Source organism: Coregonus clupeaformis, chromosome 35 (assembly GCF_020615455.1).
Source record: "Coregonus clupeaformis isolate EN_2021a chromosome 35, ASM2061545v1, whole genome shotgun sequence".
NCBI lineage: Eukaryota > Metazoa > Chordata > Actinopteri > Salmoniformes > Salmonidae > Coregonus > Coregonus clupeaformis.
Window position 1 is genome coordinate 38,440,724 of NC_059226.1, and position 27,279 is coordinate 38,468,002.

The window sequence follows — 27,279 nt, forward strand, 5'->3', positions numbered from 1 at the left end:
GGCCAAGCGGCAGAGGCTTCCAACAAATCTTGGACGGGTTTTAGGGCCAAGGAGGGAGGGAATGGGGCTGGAGAGGGACCGAGGGAGCATGATACAACGCAAAGCGTTGGAATACCATATAGTAGTCATATCTGGGGGAGGGGGGGCATGACTTCCTGTGTAAAGCTGAAGCTGCTGAAATGTACAGTCTTACTCATAGCGAGGCCTATCAACGAAATATGGGACACAACCCAAACGTCTCCTATAGCAACCAGGGGCTTAGCCTGTATAGTTGTGAATCTGAGGGGAATGAGAGAGAAAAAAATGAATCCATGCAGCTAGATAGCTCTGGAGAAGGGCACGGCTGTCTGTTTTCTTAAGGCCCTGTTTGGTTTACGTGGGTGTCTGAGACGAGATAGCACCGTGCCCCGAGGTTACAGTGACCTGGCAGCGGTGTTATGACTAACTCGCCCGGGGTCTTTGTTGGAAATGTAACACGGAGCGGTGTCCAGTCTGCGAGGGGTCAAGGGGTACCAAGGGTCAGTCTGTGACTTCGCAACGGACCTAATCGGTCAGAAAACGTGTCCCCTGGTTGAACTCGCGCACGGCCAGGCCATTCTGTTGTCCTTCCACCCATCGATTTTTTTTCTCTCTCTGCCTCTCCCTTCGATGCCAGTCCTTACATTTTTACCATTTGTTTCTGTTACTTTAACACGCATCATGCCACACAGGTGCGCAGAGGGAGCAGAAGCCATGGCGCAGAACCTCTGGACTTTTTTAAATACCCGCAGAGATTGATTTGGAGGGGTGAAACAGCAGTGAATGCACTTCTTAGGCATTCGTGCTCATCTAAGCAACCACTAAATGCAATTGCGTTGCAGGGATGTGCTGCAAGTCGTTTAATTTCGAGGTAAATTATTTTTTTGCGCTCGGTAGCCCCCCCATTAATCGTTCTTTTAATTTTGGTTTGACCAATTGAGCATCGAATTACTCATAGCCAAGCCTCTGTTGCATTTACGCACCTGTATAAAAACGATAGGACAGCCTTCATATTCAAATTCAAATCTAACTGCCAGTAATACTAAAAAAGTATATTGAGAAAAATATAAATAGGCCAATTATAGGACAGTATTCTAAGAATGTAAACATCCTAACCCTGGAAGAATGCAGTGCATTGTCAAGCTTTGAAGACAAGGATGCTGTCCAATCCAAAAGGGCAACATTACGCATGGGTGTGTAGGCCTATTACATAGCCTATACACCCATATCCATATATACAATGTACTAAAAACATAGGCCTATTGAAAGTAAGCAACAAATAGAGAGAGAGGGAGAGGGTGAGCGAGAGAGACATCTGACATGTTAATACCATTTCAGAGGTGACGCTTGGAGACCAAGAGAAGTAAACAGTTGCACAAATTCTCAGGAAAACGCAACTTAATTTCTATCCTCCACACGGATCATGGATACACAACAGCAGGGCTCCAAAAGTCCTCACACTATATCAAAGCGACCATAAAACCTAGCTAGCCTTTCCCGACCTCAACAAATGCGTGCCTGCTACCCGGCTGTGAAAGCAAGGGCTATAAAGCAATAAAACTCCAACCAAAGCAAACCAACGAAACAAAAGTCATTACCTTCGTCGCTGCCATCCTCGGTAATGCGAAGATTCTCAATGCCGTTGGAATTCTATGGGGATTTTCTTCAAGAAAAAAAGTTTTCTTGTGGCAAGACTTGGTCAAAAAGAAGGTGGTGGGTTGAGGGGGGGTGGTATCTTCAAGTGTCTTCCAAGACTCCTCTCCCCTCCTAGCAGAAGGTCCGTGCAGTTGTGCTGCTGAATGACAATAGAGGAGAAGAAGTGTTTAAAGAGAAGAAGTGATTAATGATTTTTCTGTATAATTCTCACATTTTTCTTGGCTCTGTCCGCAAATAATGGAGGTGAACTTTTGGGGCCCCTTTAGAAATCTGTTCGCTCCTATTCACCCTCCGAAAGCAGAAGGCTTCTTTTTTTTATATAAAGGATAAGAATAGAATTCCAAGGTGCATATTGTATGTGATGTCACACGCAAATTCATTTATTTTACTATGCAAGTGCTTGGGGGCTTTTTTTGTGAAGACACATGCGTGGGGACCAATGTATCTATTCAAATAAACGACGTTTGAACTGTTGTGAATATCACAACATTTGGACATAAAATCACTTGAAATCTGAGAAGTATAGAGACACTGCCTAAGGGCCCACATGAAAATAAATGGTGTGCATCTATGTGTGCGCTATAGGGCCTATCATCGGTTTCACGCGAAAACACCTATAGAATTTAAAAAAGAGCACATTCAAGAATACTGTGAACGAATTCGATGGTAGGCCTATCACATTGTATGTATTTCAATGGTACCATGTGCGTGTCTTTGACTGGACTTGCTTCAATGTCTTGCGGCATAGCATAGGCCTGTAGGACGCTGGTGGTTTTGAAAATACATTTCATAAATATATGGTGAGAAAACAAACATATAAGTGGATTGGAGGAGGCTATATGGCACAAGGGCTTACATCAACCAACAAGTAATAGAAAATCTTCTCTGTTCCACGGAATGCTAGCAGACCAATTTGAGGCCACACTTTTGTTTAAAGTTCAACACCCAAACGGAATGTTATTTTCTCCTGCTCTATATTTTCGATACCTGCTCTAAGAGAAGAAAATGAAAATTAATACAAGAGCCGTGCCTTACAAAAGAAGCCATTTGTCTTCTTGATTATCTATCTGGTTGTCAGGGTTTGAGCTATGCGCCGGCCCGCTCCTTTGTAATATACAAAAATACACAGCTAGCCAGCAAACACCGAGAAACTGTTGTGCAAAAATTACACTCATTAAAGCATTAAAAGCCCACGAGCCGAGAAGCTGTTTTAAAAAAAAAATCAAAAACGAGGATCCATATTTTCAGGCTGTTCTCAGCACAAGCGAGCAGCGGGTGTGTGAGCACCGTTAAATTAACGAGGGAAGAGAGTGAAACGAAGGGGTTTGTGATTTAAAACGAGATTACAAGGCATAATGTACCAGGATCACTCATGACCATAAGATATAAATCACCACGGAGACATTCAGTGATTTTTTAAAAGACAGGCTACATAGAAAGGCAAACGAAAACCCACCATGGGAGGGCGAAATTAAATTGAATCATTTTGTTGTTTTTTTACACATCCCTTGCTGTTAAAGGAGCTGTTCTGAAGAGAGCGACATATCTCAGTATCTTTGGGACCCATAGCATTGGGGAAACAGCGGCAGGGGGAAAGGAGGACACACAGAGGACAGATGGATGCTTTTTCAGCCATTTATTACATTTCTATAGCTATTTACAAATAATAGGTAGACACGAGAAGAATAAGCAGAAAAAGAGCAACATTCAAATATGGAGGAAGAAAAAAATACAATTTCGACATTATCAGCGCCAGGACTGATCTTTGGAATGTAAATAAAAGCAACACATACAATAAAAATACCCAAAATGGCACATGGTGAGAGAGAGAGCGAGAGAGAGCGCGAGAGAGAGAGCGAGAGCGAGCGAGAGAGAGAGCTAAAGAAAGAGGGAGTGTGCATGTTTCTGTGCCAAGAAAAGATACCAGATAGAGAAAGACAAAATATAAAATAAATGTGTATTCAGTCATGCAATATACGCACCTTTTTTCTCTTTACAACCCTGGCCAACAAAATTGCTTAAATTACGTTTCACTTACAAGAAATGAATACCTTTGTATTGCAGATACTTGCCACAAAATTCAAATGAGCTTAACCTGTCACTTCATAACACAAGGCAAGAAAATAATGAACATAAGTACAACTGAGGTAATTATAATAGCTAGGTAGTACATTGTAGTGCGGTGTTTATAATGCTTAGGTAGGTTTGTACCTGATTTTGGTTAATATGTTTCTATAAGTCCAGCTTTATCATTCCACTGCGACGACTATCCTTTGTGAATACCGTGATTTACCAGCTTGTGTTCAAATGCACCCTGTCTCCGCTAGAAACAAAGAAGGAAAAACGAGTCCCTGTAAAAATGAACTAGTAACGGACCTCACAATCGTTGTCAGTCTTAATATAATTGCATTTGATAAACATAGAATATAACTGAGAATCAGCTATATTTTCTCTTACAAAAAACTTCATGTTCGGAGAACATATTCGGTGTATTTTTTTAGTATTGAGGAGAGAAAAAGGAGTAAGAAAACGTCTCTTGACGAAATAAGGGGGCTCATTTATTAAACACAACGTTGGACGTCGAGGTAATGGGCAGGCCCACGGTTCATCCTTTGTACTGCAGAGTAAACATGACAAATGGGGCCGAGTTTGGCATGATGAAAGATGAAACACGGATCCATCTTGATGGATTCGACCAAATCTGAAAAGTATCTGCCGCCTTCTGTTCTAATGGAGGAGAGAGAGAGAGAGAGAGAGAGAGAGAAGGAGAGGGGCACGGGATAAAAAAAGGGAACTGGATCAGGTTGTGAACACATCATTGGAAGTGTTTGTGTTTGAGTCTTCTCCCCTTTTTAAATTTTTTGAGATAGACATTTTCTCCTCTTCGTTTTTTACTCCCCCTTCCCCCCCACATGTTATATCCCTGTAATTTAATTGAAGAGGGGAGGTAAAAACATGGTGGAATCCATGTATCCCCCTCCAGAAACGGAGGTTTCAAAGTGCATGGTGGTGGGTGTGTGGTGGATGGGTAGGGGAGGGTGGAGGCTATAGGCTCGGTGGAGGCCCGCTGGTTCGGTTCTGAGAGCTCCCCAGCGCGAGCCCGCTGCTTTGCGAGTTTGTGTTGTTGGAGTTACTGTTGGAGCGGATCTTGGTGTTGGGCAGCTTGTGGTCCTTCTTCCATTTCATCCGCCGGTTCTGGAACCAGATTTTGATCTGGCGCTCAGACAGAACCAGGGTGTGGGCGATCTCCACTCTGCGTCTCCGGGTCAGATAGCGGTTGTAATGGAACTCCTTCTCCAGCTCCAGGACTTGCTGTCGCGTGTAGGCTGTCCGCGAGCGCTTAGGCTCACCCACCCCTGTGTAATTTGGATTCACTGTGGGACACAGAGCAATATATTACAGCCAATCCCCAAAACACACATGTATTGATTGCATTTGTAGGACTAAACATACATTATTAATGCACAGTTCAAAACATTTGAATATTATATTAAATCGGCCTCAGAACGTGTCACAAGGTAGGCCTATGTAGACATAACCTTCTTGGATTATGGTATGCAAAATTCTACAAGTAAGCCTAGGTCCATGGATGCTCATTGTATTTTGTATACGTTCACTGTGAATGGGGGCGCATGAGGGTTTGTAGAGCCTGAATGGGTGCTGGATAATGATTCAACTAATTCAAAACTAGACAAAACACAGTGGATAGTACCCACAAAAAGCCTAATAAAATACAAACCTAATAACCTATCTAAAAGTAAGGCACTAACTCCTTTATTTTGAATTTCTGGCGAATGGCACTTGCATTATGCACAGGGAAACGTCTTTAAACGGTGACTTTGCAATAGTCGCATTTGTTGTTGTCTGAATGCATGGACTAGTTCTCAAAGTACACACTCTAATCATTGCAGAATAGTTGTGTGGGTCCATTATATGGTTCAACTATAAATATGAATATTTTAGCTTCCATAAAACTTTTCCATGAACAATAGAGAGGTGACAGAGGAAAGTACACGTTTATACATCCAACCACTTAAAATCAAATTACCAAAGCATAAAACTTAACTTATGGGATAGTCGAGTCGTCATAAAACCAATCTTAGGAAGAAATTAGAAGGGCTAGGTTGCATAGACTTCAAAGGTGCTTGACGAAGAAGTGCAATAAAAATTTATGGAGGATGTAATTATATTGCCCTGCAAACAGCCGATCGTAAATCTAGACCAAGGGCTACTTCACGAGGGGAGAGATTTAGCACCGAACACTCAGCTTCCCACCTTAGGTAAACTGATTCATGCTCACAAAGACGCAGAGTAGGGAGAAGTTAGCAGCACTTACCGATGTTTACATGGACTTTTTTCATCCAGGGGTAAACCACGGGATCCTTGCGAGAGCTGGCCGTGGAAGGGCTTTGGTTGAGGGGATTCTGGCCACAGGCGGGTGGAGGGCTTGGAGTTACGGAGTCGCAATGGTGGCTAGGCTCCGGGAGAGGGGTTGAGAGTCCGGCTGGGGGGAGGACGTGACCCCGTGGAGACATCACCACCGCGGGCTGCCCCGGACCCTGGCACGTCGTGTAAGGCGGGTCGGCGCAGCCCGACCGCTGATGGTAGATCGACTCATTCTGAAACGCAGACTCTCGTCTCTGGGCGCTGTAGTAGTCCGGAGAGTGACTGGGTAGGTAGTCATTCTGTGAATATTCCTCGCAGGGTGGAAATTTGGGGTCCACATAGTTGGAGTTGATCAAATAGGAACTCATGGCCATTAATTTCTTTGAATTGCACACAAAATATACTAAAATTTATATCTATCGCTTTACTCGTTTTCCTGTTTCGTAGAACCCTCCTACTTTCTGTCAAGTGAACAAAGTTAAGAATCCATGTGACAGCGGGAGCCAATGGCGTGGATCCTGACGATTCCCGGATAAGGAAATAGGATTAGGCATAGCAGAACCCGCACATCATCTTGGCATAGTTTGTGGCATTCGAATTCGAATGTGACATACTTTTTTACACGCTGGCGATAAGCAAGCGAGAGAATCACAACAATAACAACCCGAAGCAGACATGCCAGAAATACATACCACCGGAGTTTTCAAACGGTCTATAGAGCAGATCAACTAGCCAGCCCCCTCACCTGCCCAATTCGTTATACAGTACATAAACAAGAAAAGTGTTGCGGCCCAAGGTTGTTCATTCAAACGATTTTTTCTTATTATTTTGGCTGGAGCTTTTGAAAACAAGTGCTGGGAAATGTGATGCCGTGTGCTTGTCGTTCTTGCCAAGCTTTTAAATGCACTTGCTAATAATGGTGAGAGAATGCCCTGGCGTGCGCTGCGTGCAGCAGAAGGCTGTCAGAGATGAATCTAGGCTTGTTTAGGATCGATAGAAAATTCATCAACTAATTCAGGTTACAAAGCCTCCTAAATCACAGCTAGACCTTTGCATTAAAGCGAGTCCACCGTCAGTCCCCCATAAAGACCACGTTTATCCTGCACACCAATTTGCACACCTACCTTGAATAGTAATTGAGACCATGCGCCCTTGCATTGCCAACAGAATAATAGTTTTGGTCCTTATCAGGATTGCATTATCCTAACCCATGCAATGTTATCGTTGGAGAAGGCTCACATGCATGGTGAGTGATCATGCGATAAAACTCCTTTGTTGTCCAAATTGACTGTTTCTCAATCGAAATGGTGACACCGTCAATAGGCTTTTCAGTGGAGACAAGCAAATCACAGCACTTGACAGATTAACAATAAAACCCATTATAACTTTCGGTTACCTTTTCTACTGAAATTATAAACAATGAAAAACAATAACAAAATATCTCACCCCATTAGCCTACATTGGGATAATATAGCCTAATGCTACAACAAAATTAAAATAAACAGTCGTCTGTATCCATCGATGGCTTGTAGTGTATACATCAACTACATACTCCCTTAGATACGAATTTGTGACCGTGAGTCTGTTCACACAAATCCGGATCTACAGGGTATATATAGATGACAGGTATTCTCCGGACAGGTATTGAAAGGGGCTGCTCACCTTGACTGCGTCATGTGAGGTATCAAGGTGTTGCGCCCAAAGCAGGCTTCCTTCAAGTGTGTCAGCAATGTGCTACAGCACTACTTAATGAAAGGTGCTTTGCTCGCAAACATAGCTAGCTCGTGATGTGTAGGGACCAACTTTACAAATTCACATTTGTTTCTGCCATGCATTTATGCTTTGAAACAGACAGCATGACTCACCAAAATGTATTGCACAATAGGTGAATGGCACAGTGATTTTCGGTAACCACAAAAGAACAGTAAGAGCAAATCAATGTAAATAATTGGGTTTTTAAAAATATTACTATTCAGAGGAGACTGAAGCTCACACTTCTACAATTAAAAGAGGGAGAGTAGCTCGTTTATAACCAAAGCCAGTAATCTATCTGACAATGCAGAGAGAACAAAAGCCAAGTGAATAAACGTGAGGGTGTACGGGATGATAAGATAGCCAGCTCCTTATCGACTACTGTACACAATTTTGACAAGCAACGATACACATTGTAAGAAAGATCAAGTGAGTCAAACTGTAGAAAAAGGTCAACCGAGGCTCGAGCCCAGGCTGTAATGAAACATTTGTTTTTTTATGGCAGGTCATTTTTGTTTACAGGTCGCGGGCAAACACCACTCAAACAGCGATATCCGGAGGTAGGGTATATAAAACAATAAAATATGCAGGAAGGAAGAAGTGGCCAACTCCTCTCACATCCTTAAAGCAGCACAGCAGAATTTACGACCTTTTAAACAAGTTTCCCCCTCACAACAAGCACAGAGTCTCTCATTTCGATTTTAAACGTCCTGAAAAAACCACATATACTCATTCTGGCTACTCAAGATCCCAACATTACGAAGAAGCAGGCATATTGACCATATACAAAGGCAAAAATATCGTCCATACTATCAAGGTAAGACCTGTGTACGAAAGCATTTATAACCACAATAATCTTCTACAGAGTTGAACATTTGATATCGACTTCATTGTGTGAGCTAAATGTGTGTTAAATGTGTTGTAACAATACCTAATAGGAATAGGTTGCGTTGGCATTTTATATATGTACATGAGTTACAGAGTTATATTAAAATGCATATCAAACTATGTCGAAATATTTAGGATAAAATGTGTGTATAGGCTACCTCTGAGAATGATAGGCCCAGACTATAGTCAAATAGTCTCTGGGTACAGCTTTTACTTTCCAAAAATAAAATAATGCACACAAACACATTCAACAAAGACCTTCATCTCTAATAAATCTCAAGGCATGTTTTTCAAACCATCCTCTGTAAGAGACATTTGGAATTAGATTAATATACAAATGTGTTGAAATAAATTGCAATATTGACTTAGAAAATATATTTTTACATATTCAAATAGGCTATTTATTTAATGAGGAAATATTATTTATTAATCTAACACGATACCAGCGATAGGCTACTCCTATGATGCAGAATTAAAATATTTTGAAATTCCTTATATTGTGCCATTATTTAATAGGCTACCAATAAGATGGCAAAAAAGTAGGCCTATTGATATTTCAAAATCCCATGTGTCCATTTTAGTCCAAATATATTTATCTCAAAGTGTTCCTTTATCAATGAGTATAGGTTATTGTTAGGATGGGTCTTTGTTTAGAAATCGCAAGGGTTCTTTGTTATGGAATTTGGGAATTCAATTTAAGAAACTATTAGTGAGCTAAAGCCAACGTCATTTAAAAAAAACGAAAAAATTGAGATGGAATCGAAGTGAACCTCTTTACCAGAATTCTCTTTGTTCGTTTCATACTTTGTAATGAGGAAAAAAACTAACCAAATCTACATTACGAAATCTTTAGCACCCCTAGCGTTTACATATTCGTTGGGCTGCTTAATTCACAAATAGGCCTTAGCAATGTCCTGAACACTCAAATCGTCCTTTTCTAGCATTGTCTCAGTCTATTCTTCTAGCTTACTCCTCAGAACAACTGGCATTCTTTATATCACGGCTAAATGAATCAATATACAATGTGGACAAAATGAACAAATTAATCCAGCTAGTCCTAATCATACCTGTATAAGAAACATGTCATACGACTAAATTCTAATGCACAAAAATAGGACCAATATGTGTTCATAGCACAAGGGAGAAAGTCCAGCCCTAGTGTCCACTGTAACCCTTTCACCCCCTGGAGTCCACGACCTCGCCTTCACCCCCTTAACTATCCCCTCTGAACCGCATTGGGACGCCTGAGCCATCTGCCCCTTTCGGGGGTTAATGTGTACACCGACAGGCATTCAAGGAGAGCACCCACAAACTATAGCAAAGGTAAATATTCACCCCAAAACCCCACACGGTGCTCAGGGTACAGCACCTCAATGGGTTGAATTAAAGTCATAACTACTCCGAATATGAAAGGAGGGGGAACAGTACCACTCACCGCAGTGCAAAGCACGTGGTCCGACCAGGCAAGCACCTGCTCTATGGAGAACACCGCGATATGTAAATGAGGCGCCAATTTCTTACTTACTTCGCTCCTTGGCACATTTCATCTCGTCTTCGATTCCCCCCTTTCCCCATCTCTCCTGCTGCACACAGGACGCGGTCTTGCTCCGGTTATTGTCGATTCTCCGAGCCTTTCTTTCTCTTTCGCCGTACCGTGAGCCCTGAAGCCCCCCTTTCCTTTCTCTAACGCCACAGGTTTAGCCCGTGACCTCTCCGTGATACCTTTCTGCGTGAAACTCCCTCTAATTTTCGCGGTGTTCTCCCTAAGCTTCACTCCGGTAGCATAGGGCGACAATGGGCAGGCGGGCATTAAACTATCCAAAGGGCGCAAGCCAATCTCCGACGCGTAGACTACACATACTATAAGAGGAAGAAAATAATACGATAAAACAGCAGGAGACCAACTTCATCAGTCGAAAGAATGCGACATAGTCGCTTTAACCTTGCGGTGGGCGACAAGAGAGGGCTAGTATATTCCCCCCCCCAACACCACCGCATGCCACATAATACATCTAAAAAATAAAATGCACATTACCCCTCTACTGTTCTGAACGCGACAAACCACCGGGTGCTTTAAGGCATTTTTGTTGTGGGCTCAAGTTTTCGTATTAATCTCGCAGTTTGGCAGTCTTTGTTAAACAGCAAGGCGTGTCACGAGTCCGAGGACATTTTAATATTTGTTAGACGTGCTGACCTGCGTTTCACCCCTTCTTTGGGTCTCTCCCACTCGCAACTTCTATAGTAATGTATGCATAGCTTGCTCGGTCATATTGAATTGTGCCCAGGTCATTACTTTGAAGAAAAATGGACTAGGAAAGGGGCTCATTCAAAAAGGCTTTCCAAGTCCGAAAAACAACTCAAGCATAGTGAATTTAATTTTCTTTGTTGCATAAATAACATACCAAATGTGCAGTTAACAAACCGTGATATACAATATTGTTAATGTAGAATAACATTTAGAAATCTATCTTGTTAAAAATATACATATATGTTTTGTTAAAATTTGTATAAATTGTTCAATTGATTGTTAGCTGATAGCCTATATTTCACCATAAATGTGCTAGGCTACTTGTGGAGTTAAAAGTATAAAGTAAATGCTGTTGAGGATATTCGATACCCTTTCCTTACAATATATTTATTGAGTATTGTGGTTTTAACATATGTGCTCACTTTTTGTCTTATTTTCATCTAAATGTATAATAGGCCTATCATTGGACATTTTAGGGACGCACAGATCGTATTTGGGCTCAACAGAAATGAAATAATCTTTGCTATAATTCGATGTTAATTACGTTGACGTATTGAAAAATGTAAAGCTACGATAGCTAAATTAATTATTGTCTTTCTCTAGCCGTGTGCAAACTGCAGATATTAAAATTCACGGCAATACCCTGCCAGGCAACCGCACAAGCTACAATGGAATTGAAATTAATTCAGTGAACTCCGGATGAACTCCAATAGGGACAGGTTCTCTAATACAATTATTCACCACTTATGCACTTATTTGTTTGGCAAAATACCGACCAACCAGAATTATATCATCCTAAACTCTACCATTAGGCCAAATGTTTATGTCAATAACGTAATTATTTATTTACTGAATTATCAATTTTCTCGCCTCTCTCTTTTCTCCCCCCAACATTAAGCATACCTCAACAATATATGTCCAAAGTCACCCATTCAACTTCTCGACGTAGATAAAGAGGTTTACGTAAAGATAAATTGAGGCCTATTTGTTGATGAATTTGCTGAAGTATTATGTTTTAGGGTTCCAAAGGGCAACCAGATTGCATGATATAACCTTATTCCAGGTATGCAACTTTGATATTCTTACTAGTGAAAGTTGTCACCATGTGGACAAAATGTTGTCTAAACACCCTTTTCTGCCAACCACTGTCCTTTACTCATCCTTTCGCAGTGAAATGAAAACTGTTGTTTTCCTCAGGGTGGGGGCACGGGATGTTTTCCTTGTATTTTCACTGTTTACTGCAGTTCTTTGTGGAAGTGACAGATTGACATTTTCAACAGAGATGATGATTTCCTTTCTCATTTTGAATATTGAAATAATGTACATTGCAATATGCCTATAGTAGCTTATAGACTTTGTTGTGTTTTGTTTAAATTGTTACAGGGGTTACAAAATACATTCTCACAAAATAGGCATAAACAAAAACAATCCAACACATTTGTGAGGGGAAAACCATCATATGCAATTGTAGCGTCTGGAAATAGAATGAACCTGCTCCATAAGGATCCAGCCTTAATATTATTTGAATATGCTTAGAGTTACTCTGTGGAGACCACTGGCGAAGGATAGGAATAAACAGACATTTTTTAAACTGTTTTTACATACCAGGATAAGTGTAGTCAATAGCTTGAGTGTCTCCTCTTAACCTTATTTAGGATGCCAAAATACTCATTCTTCAAGATGTCGGTTCTGTCTTCGTGCACAATATTTTTGAGAGGAAAATCAGATAAGATGAGTGATTTTTAAGATGGTAAGCAAGATAAGGATTTTTTTGACGGAGTTATGCTGATAAGCACAGAGAGAGGAAGGAAGGGTTCTGGGGTTCATAAACGCAGGTCGCATACAGAGATTTCAAATATTTCAATCCATTCAAGTTTAACACAACTTTTATTATTAGGCCTATACTAAAGCCTATGACTTTTATCATTTGACCTCCACCATGGCAGTAACACTAACACCATCATTCTTTACTGCACATCACTACTGCCAGCTACTACTTCTACTAATAAAATAATAATAGATGTAGTTGTTGTGGTAGTAGAAGAGTAGAATTAATGACAATAAAGCAAATAATTCATTTTACTTTGTGCTTTCCCATTTTATTTAAACTGACAAGAAGTGTCCTCATACAGGCCAACTAACTAAATGTCTGACACTAAAAGAACGCAACAAAAACGGAAATATATGGGCTAGTGACACTAAATAAAGTGTGCTTAATTGATAGGCCTATCATTATTTTGATTATCCAATGCTGGAAAGGGGAAAACTACATAATTCTAGGCCTATATGTTGATGTTTTTAAACACACACGCACTAACATTGAACCACACATGTAGCTTATCATTTAATTTCAATATGATGAAGAGATGTGATCTATTTTAGAGTAAATTATCAAAATTCCTCATCATGCATTTTATGTATGGGCAGTATACTCTCGTTCTCTTCGTAATGCTTCGTCAAAAGGTAAATTAGACCACCACAAAAACAGACAGAATGTTTGATTCTGTTGAAAATAAATACAATTGCATTGCACGAGCCAACAGATATTTCCGGCTGTCCCTGTGACAGGACGTTTGGGGAGAGCAAACACCTGCATTGTGCGTGAGAGACCCCCAATGTCACCAAATCCTTCCGTTTCTTCCCCTCAATCTAAGCATCCATTTTTCTCTCCCTCACGCGCTGGGGCTTGCTTTGTTACCACGAAGGTCAGCCCTTCACCTCTCACTCTCCTCTCCCTATCATTTCTCTCATCTTTGCGCATGAGACAATCTATAGCCCCCTTCCCTCGCGCTCCCCTTCTCTCTATCCCCTCCCTCTCCTCTCCCACTTTGCCATTGACACGCAGCAATTGGTCTAGAATACAGAGTCGACAGCCGACGGCAGAGTCACGCACGACGTAAACTTTTGACCCCTCAACTGTTTGACCCCATGCAGCTATACAGCCATTCTACCAATACTGGACTCACCTTCCTTTATTAGCTTCAGGGGAGAAGAGAAAGACAGGGAGAGTACGATGCTTACTCTCTTATCTCAGAACTGCTTTTAACAGACACTGCTGGGTTATTTTCTGGTTGCCTTTCCAGCTCTTCGTGTAGTTAACAAAGCGAAGAAAAACAGGGAGATAGACAGTCTGACGGGAATTGTTTGTAATGTGTGCCTGGCTATATTTTAGTAAGGCTGTTTCGACTCGTGGTCTCCACTTCGTAGAATCAAAGTTCAATTTTAGGCAGTTGAGAGGGCTGTTTTAGTAAAGAACAGTGTTTAAGTTATCAACTGTTATGTTTCAAATGGTCGAAGCGCTGGGTGGGTGGAAGATAAGCGGGCCTCACAACTCTCTCTTGTGGCTGTGAACTTGGTCTAAAGCGGGCTCTGCTGGCGACGAGGGAGAGTTGCGTTTAAAGTGAATATTCCTTGGCACAGATCTAATTGTGTAAACATAACTACAACGGGAAGACATCCAGCTTTTTGTGTTTGTGGAGAAATACTTTTAGGTTTAAGGACAACTCCAGAAAATATTTAGCCTGATAAAGGTATGCACCATGCGTAAAATTGAGAGAGAAACAAGATATGAAACATTTTTAGTTTTATAAATATTTTTTGAAAATAGTTAGGCCCAAGTGGTTTTCGAGGATGAATAAGATCACCAAAGTTAACTAGACTTATTGGAAAATACAAATGCTTTGTAATGCTGACATCAAATGGTAAAAGTGTGAGATTCGATGTGTATTCACATGAAACAATCCTGTATATCATATGTTTCTTTCACACATGATCAGCACTTTCATTGTTAAACTATTATTATTATTATTATTAATGTATAGATGTAATTGAAATACGCAAACCATTAACAACTAGTTTAGAAGTGAAAGAAATGTTAGGAATCTGCAATATGCAAAATAATCACATACATAGGCCTACATAATAATCTGAAAAGTTGCACAAATATAACTTGCTGTTTCTGGAATGAATTAATAGCACGTCGAAGGGAATATGTTGAAGTAATGAAATTATGTACAGATTCCCTTTCCTCCAGTTATCACTAAACTTAAACATGCATGGAATACAAATCTAATATAGGTGATGTACAACTTCAAATATTTGCAGGAGGGTGATCCCCTTATCATAAATCTTAGCGAATATTAACAAGGAATTGACGTTATCAAGTTCTTATCTCAACGCAAGGAATATCAGATTGGATCAGCCTGCAATTGCAAACAGATTTATAGTAGTATTCAGCGCGTTTCCGTTGAAATCCTCTCTCAAACGTGGACGCTACATGGGCCACGTGCAGGACACATTTTGGATATTTTCGTTGCCTTTGCCCCAATAGGTAAATACAAACGACTTAGTTCATTCATTTTCCCCCCTGTCGGTGTGGAAACATGGCACATAGCTGCGCTTGATGGGCTTGCTGTTTTGTGGTTGCGCCTGCGCACAGAGATAGAGCTCGCTTTGCATCGCTCGTCTGCTGACCTCACGGTGACACCATATGCATTATGGATGAGATATGCGCCCAGATTAACCCTATCAATATGCAAAACACATTACGCTGTTCAAATGGCAATTTCAAACGTTTCGAAATTGTGGCGAACGAATGTTCCAGGTCCTCCATCGAAAAGACCGGAAAGGTTTGGAGGTTTTTGTGATACCAAATAACAGTAGAGACCCAGAGAAAAGGGAAAGTCGTGCTCATATTGTACACAAGCAACAGCAAATCTCCAAATTCCATTAACAAGTTTCAGTCATAATCTAAGACTATTTAGGTCAGTCATGTTATCTTTAAACTCAAATTAAATTGGCTATTAACACGTCTCAAATTGAAAGCACTGTAAAAGACCAAGACACATATGTTATAATTTCTGTTAAAACCACAATACAGTTTTCCATACCCTTTACCGATACGCTTCTCTCTGCTCTCTCATGTTGTGCCAACACTTCACCAAAACACACCCCACACCCACATGTAAAAGCACACACACACACCTTGCAATGAAAAAGCTGTCGCCTATTTACTCACCCACACATCTACAAACGTTTATGCTCGTGCTAAGTCTCTGACTGTTCAAAAAGTGCATGTAGCCTACATAAACGGGAAACAGATGATGAAAAAACAAAGTGGTCGACTTCGTGGGGGTCTAGGTCGGTGAACCCGTTGGACAACTTTGAAGAGGAAAACATGCATGTGGCGCACTACTTCTGTGACGGGCTGAGGCCTCTGGCCAGATTCCTCCCGACTGTATGCTATCATCATAAAAAGGAAGCTGATGAAAAATGAAATGGAAGTCCCTAACCTCTCCTCCCGACCAGAGTTTCGCCTTCCTGTTTACTGGCTTGAACTTCCTCACTCTGTTACGTGCTCACCCACACACACACACATATACACACGCGCGAAAGCGCGCGCACACACACACGAGGAGCCAAGAGCAAAATACACTGGAAACCCAATATTCGTTTTATTTTTAAATAAATAGGACGCTGTAGGATTTAGAGTTATAGAACACATGAACTAGGCCTAAGATCCCACTGGACAATCTTGGATTCTCAAAATACCGTATGGGACGTCCCAACAGCTGAACATATGATTGAATCATTCTATTGCATTGTTGATTTGATAATATTTGAAAAGAGAAGGTGCAATTAAATGTAGTCTTAGTGAAAATAATCAGATATTTACGAATAAAACGTTAACCTCATTGGCAATTGTTATTGTGATATAGGTATTCTTGTGAAACTAACCATTAATAACGTGTTTACATCTGTCTTGCTCATAGTTCGATATGCTGTTATTCGTCATATTAATATAAGTTTAAATAGGCCTCATAGAGAAGCCCATAGTGGATTTTCCATTTTCCGAATATCAAATGCAAAAGTTGCCATTAGAAATATAAAACCCCATATCCTTGTGAATGAATTTAGGCCTGTCATGAATATGAATAATGGTAAACAAAACTGTTCATTCTGAATAACTTTTCTGGTAAATATTCCACTGCGTAAAGTTGTTTTTTTCTTAATATTTTGCATTATGCTACGCACAACTCTCCTTACAAACAAGAACTGTCCAGACGGTTGAAAATACTAGAAGAGAAATAGGGCCAGTCGGCCCATATTGAAAATACATTGGGATAGATCTGAGAGAAAATAATTAATGACAGTTGGAGATCTGTAGACGAGTTCTGAGGAACTTCCGAAATAAAATCCCTCCCTATTAGCAGCCGTTTACTCGCTAGCCTATCTCTGCCATGGGTCTTGTTGCGGTTGCCCCCTGCTTTGGGTTAGACTACATAGCTATTAATTGTTAAAATAATGACGTCTGTATCCTCTGTTTTTTGATCGACAGTAACTGCCAGAGATTCCACGATAAAGATCTTTACACAAGGATATGTAATGATTAGAGTTTAAAGTTTACACTTGAGTTCAACTACAGTTGGTCTCAAATGTAAGTGTCGCTTTGACACAACTATTAAACAATTTACATGAAGGATTTAATCATACGACATACAGAGGTGCCATTTCCATGGTATTGACTATATCTCAAGGATGATTTTAAATCAAGTCTTTGTTCCTTAAAATAGTCCTGCCTGCATGGAGATTTTGATACAGGGGTCGAATGTGAATGTTCGCATCCAGTTTTGCTATTCACACCCTTCCTGCTTGAAAATACTAGGGCAGGGTACGAACAAAGATTTGCTTGTACCTCAAGGACGCATATCATTATAGTGTGTGTGTGTGTGTGTGTGTGTGTGTGTGTGTGTGTGTGTGTGTGTGTGTGTGGTTGTTCTATGAAAATAGTGGACTTTGGTGACATTTTCTGATTGCTGGTGTTGATATCCATTCCATACACTAAACCAGTGTGCGTAAAAGTGTGGGTAAAAGTAATCTATTGCCCACTGGATAATCACAATAGCATATCTGATCCTCAAATCAGACAGGTAGAAACAATGAACAACCACAATCACGCATATTACGCTCATATTCATATTCATAATAACTTTGAACTGTTTTATTTTCTGTTCACAGCTCTATACTGTCTAAGGACCCATCGTCATGACCGTCGAGGAGCCTATGCTGCAATCTGTTTGTGGCTGAAGCAACTCCACTCCAGGTTACCAAGCACCTTAACGCCTTAGCTTTATTTTAAATTAATACGTTATCAGATTATAGACAAGAAATGTTCAATAATTTTGAATATCTAATAACAATACTTCCGAATCAAGATGTCAACGTGTATACCACAACAAAACTTTATTTCATAGATGCAAAATGACAATAAAAACGACAGGCTGTATGTCTAAGTAACTTCCCTCAACAGTTGAGTCTACATGAATTCCCTCGGAGGCAGAGGTCAAAGTTTGTATAGTTACATCCACAAATACACAACTAAAGCATATACACAAGCACACATAAACACTTGTATCTATGATGCCTATATCACATGTCCCACACATAGCAGATAGGCCTAACTAAAATACCCGAAATATATGAAGGTCCAGAGACTCAGCACCATATTAATACCACAGTTGAGAGTAAAATGAATGACACACTAATTACAAACGATGCCTCCCCTCTCCTTCCTCCCTTGCCCCTAGGCCTAGCCACCAGCCAAATAAGCCTTAAAACTGGACTTACTGTGCAGTTGGTGCATTCATACAGTCCACTGGCTACATTTCTGCCTTGAAATGGTTCGAACCGGAGCGCAGACATTGTGTGTACCAGACAAGGGCATGGCAGTGGCCTACTACAGAGCTCTTCTCTAACTACTGACCCTTTAGAATCCCTTCGAAGCAGTTAAACCGTCACTTGCATTCTAGAATGTGAAATATATATTGTCAACTCCCCAAAACCATAAAACTAACTTTATGGACCCCACGTGACTTTTGAGAGCCAGTAAGGGGTATCTGTCGGTGGCCTGGGCGATTTTTACGATCTAACTTCAAGATAAAACCCTCATCCGTTTGACATGTAAATGTCACAGCTTCTTTTGGTATAGTTTGGCCAAAGGGGAAAGCAAATTTTCAAAACGCAATTGGCCAGGCAGCGCCGGGCAGATGGGGCTTTTTGGCAGGACCTTTACCCGGCTCTCAAAAGTAGCGTAGGACCAGAAAGAACCGTTGAGGACCAGCCGGTAAGTTTAAAAGTTCAGTGCTTGTTTACTGAAAGTGAGACGTAAACTGATTTGTACAGGAGGGACACCATTTAACAGTGAGGAAATCATTACAGAAAAGTGCCCAATTCGTTAATGTTTTGGATGTCAAAGTTTGTCAACAAGAGATGGGCCAAGAGTATGTGCTCGGTGTGTATTTTAGTTGAGTTTCAGTTGTTTTGCGGTTGTGATTGCCACATGTCCCTCAGGTTGCATTTAAAAAATAGAAATGACTGCAGTAGTGGCTATGTCCTTGTGCGTAATGCGTAACTGCGATTGTTCCATTTAAGACTTAACTCTGGCCTATCATTTGTCCGACTGCATTTGTGGAAGACTTAGACATATTCCCGAAATATTTAGATAAGGTTTTGAGACGAATTGACAGCTGATGTCGTACACAGAAGGGTACACGTCTACCAGTTTTGGACACTGGGTAGACGGGGGTCTGGGAGTTTGATACGTGTTTGACCCTCAGCTGGGTCGTTTGTGAGGTAGGCAGGGGGTACATAATTACAAGCAGTGTGCTCGAGGGGTTTGGTCTGAGTATGAGGAACTTTATTTTGTACTCCAAGGTAAGCTACAAACAAATACAAAAAGCTTATTGGCAAAATGCTTACAGGCAGTCCGAAATGACAATTGCCATTTTCCCCACACACTTGTCATTCACTCTGCCCAATACAAATAGCCAATTGGTCACATTAAAAATGTCTAATATATACATCCTTTCTGGAACATAGGCATGATCCAATAATATACAATTACATTTTGAATATAACTATACACACGTATGAACGGATACAGGAATTCTAGTCATGATTTTTTTTAAACAAGTTTCCCTTTTTTTCAAAAAATAAATGAGTAATTTAAACACATGACAAAATCCAAATATATGATTCAAACAATGGTATGCAAACATGAAGATGACCACATATAACTCACCGAGACTCCTGCTAAAGCAATACAGGGGCCTGTCTACTATAGCTTCACTTCATATTTGGGCAGAGGAGTCTCTAAAGCTGTAAACTCAAAAGTATACTCGTTATAGTTTGTAAATAAGTTATAACATTTAAGAGCTCACATGCCAACTTTCAAGAATGCAGTAACATAGCACTTGACACATAAACGATATTTATAACAATAACAAGGGGCTGCATTGATAGCAATTTTTCTTTTCCCCCCTCCAAACAATAATCACTGTTGTATTAAAAAGACAACAACATACGAACATGAACTGTTTTTATAGAAGCAGTACCACAGTATAAGTTAAGTTGCCCTAAAACATCAACAACATGCCAAAAGATGCCGCGCTGTACAGTACTCAGTTATAGTGTTTTTAAAACCTATTTTTATTTTGTGTATTCTTTCCACCCCCACGTAGTGTGTTATTTACTTGCGTGACCTCTATGGCTGGAAAGCGTTACCTGCAGTAGCCAGACTCATGCTCTTCAGTTTATTGTCCTTTTTCCATTTCATCCTTCGGTTTTGGAACCAGATCTTTATTTGCCGTTCTGAGAGGCACAGTGCGTGGGCTATCTCTATCCTCCGCCTCCGGGTAAGGTACCTATTGAAATGGAACTCTTTTTCCAGCTCTAGCGTCTGATAGCGAGTGTATGCTGTTCGGGCCCTTTTGCCGTCTGGTCCAGTCATATCTGAATAGCATGGATAAAACGCAAGGGGATAAACATTAGCGAGAAAGGACTACCAAAACGCATTACACAAGCAAATACTCAATAACTTTGACCAGCACACGTTTGCAAACACAACACAAGCCCACCGATATAGGCTACGGCTATCAATGCACATAAAACTACGCCAAATGGTGCTTATACGCCTCATTCGGCTGTATTGGGGTATTTTTGTGTATTTTTTTAGGCTATCAATGCATTCCTTTTACTGGGCATCTTATTCCCCATTACAAAGAACATGCTTGGTTACAACATTAGTATTTTCTTTTCGTGAATAGCCACTGTCCTCAACACATCCCTCAACTTTTTTGCACTCTTCTTTCCTGTACTGGCTTTCTCCATTCTCCACATTTTATTGCTGTTCTTCTTCCCCTGCAGTTATAAAGTTCCCACACCTAATAAAGCGTAACTTTTCAAAGGAACAACAACTTCTAAGTCTTCCTGCCGTTTTGCCCTCTCTCTCCCACCCAGTTCCATTCTCTAGCCCTCAGTTTGCGAGGCTTACCCTGTTGACAGATTTATGGCGCTTTTGTGGAATTGGCTAAAATAAAGGCAACATCACGCGCCACGGAGGAAACGCTAACCAATAAAACGAACACACAAAACACAACCTTTCTTATATCAAAATTAGTAAAGATAGACATCACGTAGGCTATATACCATGGCTAATGTGCAGTTTCCGCATCCAGGGAAATATCTGTGGTGCTTGGCCATCGCTCGATGCCGTGGTGGTGGAGGTTGCTGTGGACTCTTGCTTCTGCTGCGTCCGGGCGGCGGGGTTGGCGCTGGCTCTATGGGTGCCCTCCTCGGTCTCGGAGGAAGCGCTCGCCTCGTCTATTTCATTGAAATGTGTGGTGTTGGTGAGGATACTGCCCGTCGTGGAGGCGCTCTGGTCGGAAGGGGGTGAGGAGCATTTGGGTCCCAGACTCTCGCTGTTGGAGCACGGCAGCGACTCCGGAGACGCCAGCGAGCAGCTTGACGGCTGCCTGAACCGTGTCTCCGGAGCGGGAGACTGGAAACCCCGGGAGTTATCCCCAACAGCCCCAAAGTGGCCAGTATTGGATGAACGATTGACGGTCAGGTCCATCCCATTGTAGTTGTAGCCGTAAGAGCCCGAATGCATGGTGCCGGAGTCCCTGTACGAGGCGTTCATAGCGCTGCTGCTAGTTCCATAATTTAGTAACTGATAGTCGGGGCCATTTGGGTAGCGCCCTGAGAACGAGTTTACAAAGTAAGAGCTCATTTAGGTTGTTTTAGAGGGCTTGATTTGTAGATCTTGGTCGTTATAACGCTGTGCTTCACGATTTATGATGTATTAATGAATTATAGCAATGCAGTGTACTTCGTTTTTGCTATGTATGCGGCCAAATATGGGGGTGGGGGTGCGTTTGAGAATCACGTGCTTTTGTTGACCAGTCGTAAATTCTCACTGATGACTTCAAGAGGTAATTCATGCTCTATGGTTACAAATGATGACGAGATGGGAGTCGTTAGACTCAAGTCAATGTGTGCCTCCCCATTGCAGGGTTGTGCTCCGTGTTGGCAGAGAGCGTCACCTACTGGGAATTTTATTTAATGCAGTAAAGAAGGACTTTATAGAAGGAGTTTTAGTTAGGATTTAGGTCTCTCTTTCGGGAAGAATACAAATGATTTGTTCCCCCATAACTTTCTTTATCGGTTGTTGTGATCGCAGTATCATTTTGTGTCTTTACTAACCTTTCCTGTGGGAGAAAAAGTGGGCTCGTGGCAATAAATGCACCATTAATAACTGAATATTAATACAGTAGAGAAACACACACTACAGCTAATAACGTTTATAGCTATGATGCCGATTTTAGAGTCCTGCTTATTCTACCATGCTCAGGGGAAATGTCTCGTAAGGTTTTAGTCACACTGGCTCTCCATCATAGATAATAATAATAATAATAATAATAATAATAATAATAATAATAATAATAATAATAATACCTGATAGATATTGAACACTACGATACTAGTCATATTGATATATAATTCCCTTTTTGTATTATTAATTGAGGTTACGATACTATTTTTAGGAAGTCCGAAAGGTTTGTTTTAGAATATAGCACACAATAGGTCTAGACTCTAAAGCGAACAGTAAACCCCTCAGTCTAAGGTAATGGCACACCTGGTAATGTTTCTTACATGCAAGTAAAAGGTCGTCGATGAGTAGGCCGTGAAATGAAATAAAGGTGTTGTTTCAACGTCACATAATTTGTCTGTGTATTTTATGCTCTTTTCTAAGGCAGCATGCATGCAAAGTTATTGACTGGAAACGTTTTGCTGTGCACAAGAGGAATGCAAAGTCATGATATACGGTAATGGTTGATTTATGGTTTGTTGATTGAAAGGCGCAAGTTATTTCATGTAGGCTATGTGTACCATGATATGTAAACCCCCCTATACAGAACAGACATTTGTGCTTACATATAGACCGGAAAAGGATAGTTGAAATAGTCCAGACTATCTCCAAGGGGAGACACAGATTGATACTTATGCATTCTACGTATCCACATATCACACATGAGGCTATTCTAAGTGTGTGTGTGCTACATCTGTAACATGAAGCCTGGAGAATATCAGTCTACTCAAAGTAATACACACTTCAAGACATTTTGCTGTAGTTCACAAGTATCCACCATATGTATTTGTGCGGTTTTCCTTCAAACTCCAAATGACAACACTATCATGTCTTGGCTACTTTATGTGTCATGTACACTGGGGAGGTTGTCGGTTGACAATTTCCAGATAATTTGTGTGTAATTACCTACTGGGGAATACCAGGCCCGAGGGTTCTATTGCATATGAAATGTCACACTGATGGTACCTGGAAAGGGAACGTGACCATTGAGAGACATGGGGTCTTGGATTGGATACTCGAGTGTTTGGGTGAGTGTCTGGGCCGACAGGTCAACTTTCGCTCCCAGCCATTAATTAAATCAGCCTCGCACAGTTTGCTGACACTGTTTGGGCCTTAAGTATTCACTTGTCTCGGATGAACTTAAATTCGTGTGTTTCATACACTAGTGAAAGAGCGAAGCTTGGTTTATGACTAAGTCACTGTTTGCGCATACCTTTATAACTGCAGCAGATGCACGGTGCTCGCTGTTTTTATGCAGGGCCAAATGGTAGACAATTCACTAAAATAAGATTTCCAGAGAGGTCTTTAGCTTTCATATGATTTGCTCTTTCAAATACTTATCCACAAGTTTTGTTCTGGCCATAATTGTGAATTATATATGCCTAGGCCAATTTCACTTTCTGAGCCAAATGTGTTCTAGCCTACTTACTGTAAATGGCGTTCTAAGCAGGTGACAAAATCACAAAGACCTGTAAAGTATGCTCGCTCAGACCGTGCATGACAGGTTGAATAATTATTACATTTTATTGAATGATTTCGTAAGTAGATACCTATTTGTGACAAAACCACAAACATAAACAACGTATAAAATCCATAAAATATAAACTTTTGACCCAGTCTTCAGGTAGTTTTGAATTATCAGTAGATCAGTATGTTCTCCCCATGAAACTATACAACAAGTCAACCAAACAACTAGATAAGTCTGGGTATTTAACTTTCAAAAGAAATACATTAATTCACCATACAAGGAGAATTTCATTTTATTTCTATACAGTTTAAATATGAACACGAATATGACATATATTTGAAATAGTTTCGTTATACATGGCCAATAATGTTTTGGGCCACATCCTAAATCAAGAGGCAAGCGCACAAAAACATTGCCTTTCGGGTACCCGAATCATTATAAAAAGAAACATAAAATGACAATAACAATAACAAAAATAGACAGTTAAGTGAACTTCTGGAATGCTACAACAAATTTACCAAACACAACATCACCGGCGGGAACTTTGGGCATATGAAGGTAGTATCTTCATATTTGTAGGATTTCCGAAGATGATGCCAGAAGCCATTTTATGCATCTTCTTCTTTTCTTTACTCTGACCTCTTCTCTTCCTCCTCCTCTCCGCTGGTCTGAGAGGAGTTGATCAGTTTATTCTCCTTTTTCCACTTCATCCTTCGGTTCTGGAACCAAATTTTGATCTGGCGTTCTGTTAGGCACAGTGCGTGCGCGATCTCGATACGGCGCCTCCGGGTAAGGTACCTGTTAAAATGGAACTCTTTCTCCAGCTCAAGCGTCTGGTAGCGGGTGTACGTCTGACGACCCCTTCGACCGGGGTTACCGAAGGTCCCTGTCAAAAGAAAGGGAAGAGAGAGTCAAACATTAACTTGTGTTTATAGCACTGATATAGATAGGCTATGTCCGAGGAGAAAGCTTGGGGCGAGTACCATGACTGGAACTCGTGAGCTTTTGCTGAAGATTTATGCATTACTGGTAGACATTTTGTGTACAGTAGCGAAAAAGGACAATATTTATGGTCCTGGAAGCTGCCCTTAAATGAGTTCGTGAAAGTGCTGTTTAGATTATATTACATAGGGTTATGTAAGATTGTTATAAATATGCAGGATATTTGAATCATGGGTGGGGTTTTTTGCGCCAAACAATGAGCGCCAGCATTACAAATAAGCAACTGAAATATCATGTTATTTCCTGTTGTTTTTTCCACACATACAAAAAGATAAGCTGTTCAGAGAAGGGGTGTTAGTTTTGGCAAGTTAAATAACGATGTATGATATCTTCATAAACACATTCTAGCCTGCGGTAGGGGCAAACCATGGCGCATCCTAACATTAAAGAACAACGAGCTCTTTATTGATCATCATAACTCTAAGCATTAACAAATTTGCCCACACTGCTTCTGGCAAGTCACACACAGCTTCTGCTTAGAGCCAGAAAACAATAAATAGCCTATATAGAAGAGGAGACAACTTTTGGATTATGGTGGGTGCACTTAAAGTGATCATAATTCAAACGTTAGGATATCCATATGTTTTTTGTGTGTGTCGAATCGGAATTCCTCGAATGTAATTTATGGTGCTAATGTATTCCTCTATTATTGTGTAGTGTGTTTCCCTATCATATTTCATGCCTCGGACATAATTTCTAACTGTAACCCATAGCACAGCCATTATGTGTATTTGCCTTGGTGATACATTTTGAACTTTGTGATATTGAAAGTATTTTTGTGGTGAATAACTAAGCACTAATAGCTGGAACCCTGTCAGAATAACAATACGAGCCATTTTGTGATAAGAAACCATCTTTGATGGAACTGCTACTCCATTGTTGCCAAGGATGTGTTCCTGTGCGGTGCGATTTTAATCTAGAACGTGAATAATGTCAGCCTCGAGGCGATAGGAACCATAATCATACCAGTTTATTGGGAGAAAAAAACTATACTTATGGAGGACGCATCAAAGTGTATATTTTATTTTTATAGCATGCTTTGCTTCCTCTACGTTCAGCCTGGGTGTTAAGACACAACCAGAGCGACAATATTCCCCAACTGTATGCTCTTCCGGCGCTGTACAGTGCAGCTGCAGGTCACATGTAATAGGCAAGCTCTATGTATCAGCCGAGACAGGCAAATACCAAAACAAACCGTAAGAAAAAACGAATGACATAACAATGTGGACTCACCGTTACACGAGTTCATCCTCTGCATCCACGGATAAACGGGCGTCGAGGGCTTCTGGTCCTCGCTGTCCCCAAATATGCTTTTATTTTGCCCCGAGCAGTCCGTCTTGCGATGGTCTTGGCTCAGGACGAGCGAATGTTCCTCTATGCTGGCGAGGGTACAGGCGGGGTCCTTTTCCCTGTAAAAGCTGGCTGCTGCGTAGTCGCATGCACCGGCGGCGGTGGCCCGGCCATAGGCACCGTTCGCCTGCTGGTAATAGGAGGATGGGTACGCCTTGTCTTGAACGCTGGTAGCGCCATAGGCAGCACCGGGATAGTGTCTTAAAGGATCAGTGTATCCGGAGGAGTATAACGGTATCTGTCCCAAGAAAGACTCTTGTCCTCCAGGCAGAGTCACTGGAAAAGTTGAGTTTACAAAATAGGAACTCATTGGGAGGGTACAGGTTCTTTTCCTTGGTTTATGATTTGTTGTGTTTTATAGTCCAAGTGGTTTAGCTATTAGTAGTTTATCGGAGATTGGGTTTTAGTTGAGGGGGGGCGCTGGGTGGCGATGTGCCAGTGCGGGACAGAGGGAAACCGTACCATCTGACCAGGCGCTGACCAATAGCGTGCGTCAGTGCCTGCAAAATAGCACCCTGGAGGGGGGGGGGGCTGTGATTGCATGCGCCGGGGGACCCCAGCGCAAACCCGAGAGCAGGCGTTTTTTCTCTCTCTTCTCTTCTCTTTCGCCTTTCTCTCCTTCCAATGAGATTGCACAATACGAATCAGACTGGAATTTTAAAGTGGTAAATTGAATACATCGACACTTCTCCCCCTTCTGTTTGGTCTTTGGTGAGCCCATATACTGTAAAGGCCCTATTCAGTCAAAACAACAAATACGACCCTTCAAATAATCCCCACATTTAAAAAGGACTTGAAAACGTG

At 41.1% G+C, this 27,279-nt stretch overlaps 3 protein-coding genes across 3 annotated transcripts in view; all 3 read right to left on the minus strand.

Annotated features, from left to right (window-relative positions):
* hoxb5a (homeobox B5a) overlaps window positions 1-22,181 on the minus strand; it is a 36,146-nt gene extending 13,965 nt beyond the window's left edge. Inside the window, exons 1-3 of the mRNA XM_041880814.2 lie at window positions 21,434-22,181; window positions 18,575-20,737; window positions 1,617-1,813 (exon numbers count right to left, since the gene is read on the minus strand). Of these exons, the coding sequence (XP_041736748.2) occupies window positions 20,490-20,737; window positions 21,434-22,016 (831 nt within the window). The 5' untranslated portion in view covers window positions 22,017-22,181 and the 3' untranslated portion in view covers window positions 1,617-1,813; window positions 18,575-20,489. The remainder of the gene's footprint in view (window positions 1-1,616; window positions 1,814-18,574; window positions 20,738-21,433) is intronic.
* On the minus strand, window positions 3,294-7,596 carry hoxb4a (homeobox B4a). The gene is made up of 2 exons (XM_041862793.2): window positions 6,011-7,596; window positions 3,294-5,048 (listed from the first exon to the last, which is right to left on the minus strand). Exons 1-2 carry the CDS (start codon window positions 6,432-6,434, stop codon window positions 4,720-4,722), a joined length of 753 nt encoding a protein of 250 aa, XP_041718727.1. The 5' UTR covers window positions 6,435-7,596; the 3' UTR covers window positions 3,294-4,719.
* A 2,218-nt stretch (window positions 22,182-24,399) lies between the features above and the next one.
* On the minus strand, window positions 24,400-26,957 carry hoxb6a (homeobox B6a). The gene is made up of 2 exons (XM_041862795.2): window positions 26,359-26,957; window positions 24,400-25,009 (listed from the first exon to the last, which is right to left on the minus strand). The coding sequence occupies exons 1-2, from the start codon at window positions 26,783-26,785 to the stop codon at window positions 24,753-24,755; spliced, it is 684 nt and encodes a 227-aa protein (XP_041718729.1). The 5' UTR covers window positions 26,786-26,957; the 3' UTR covers window positions 24,400-24,752.
* Between the last annotated feature and the right edge of the window lie 322 nt (window positions 26,958-27,279).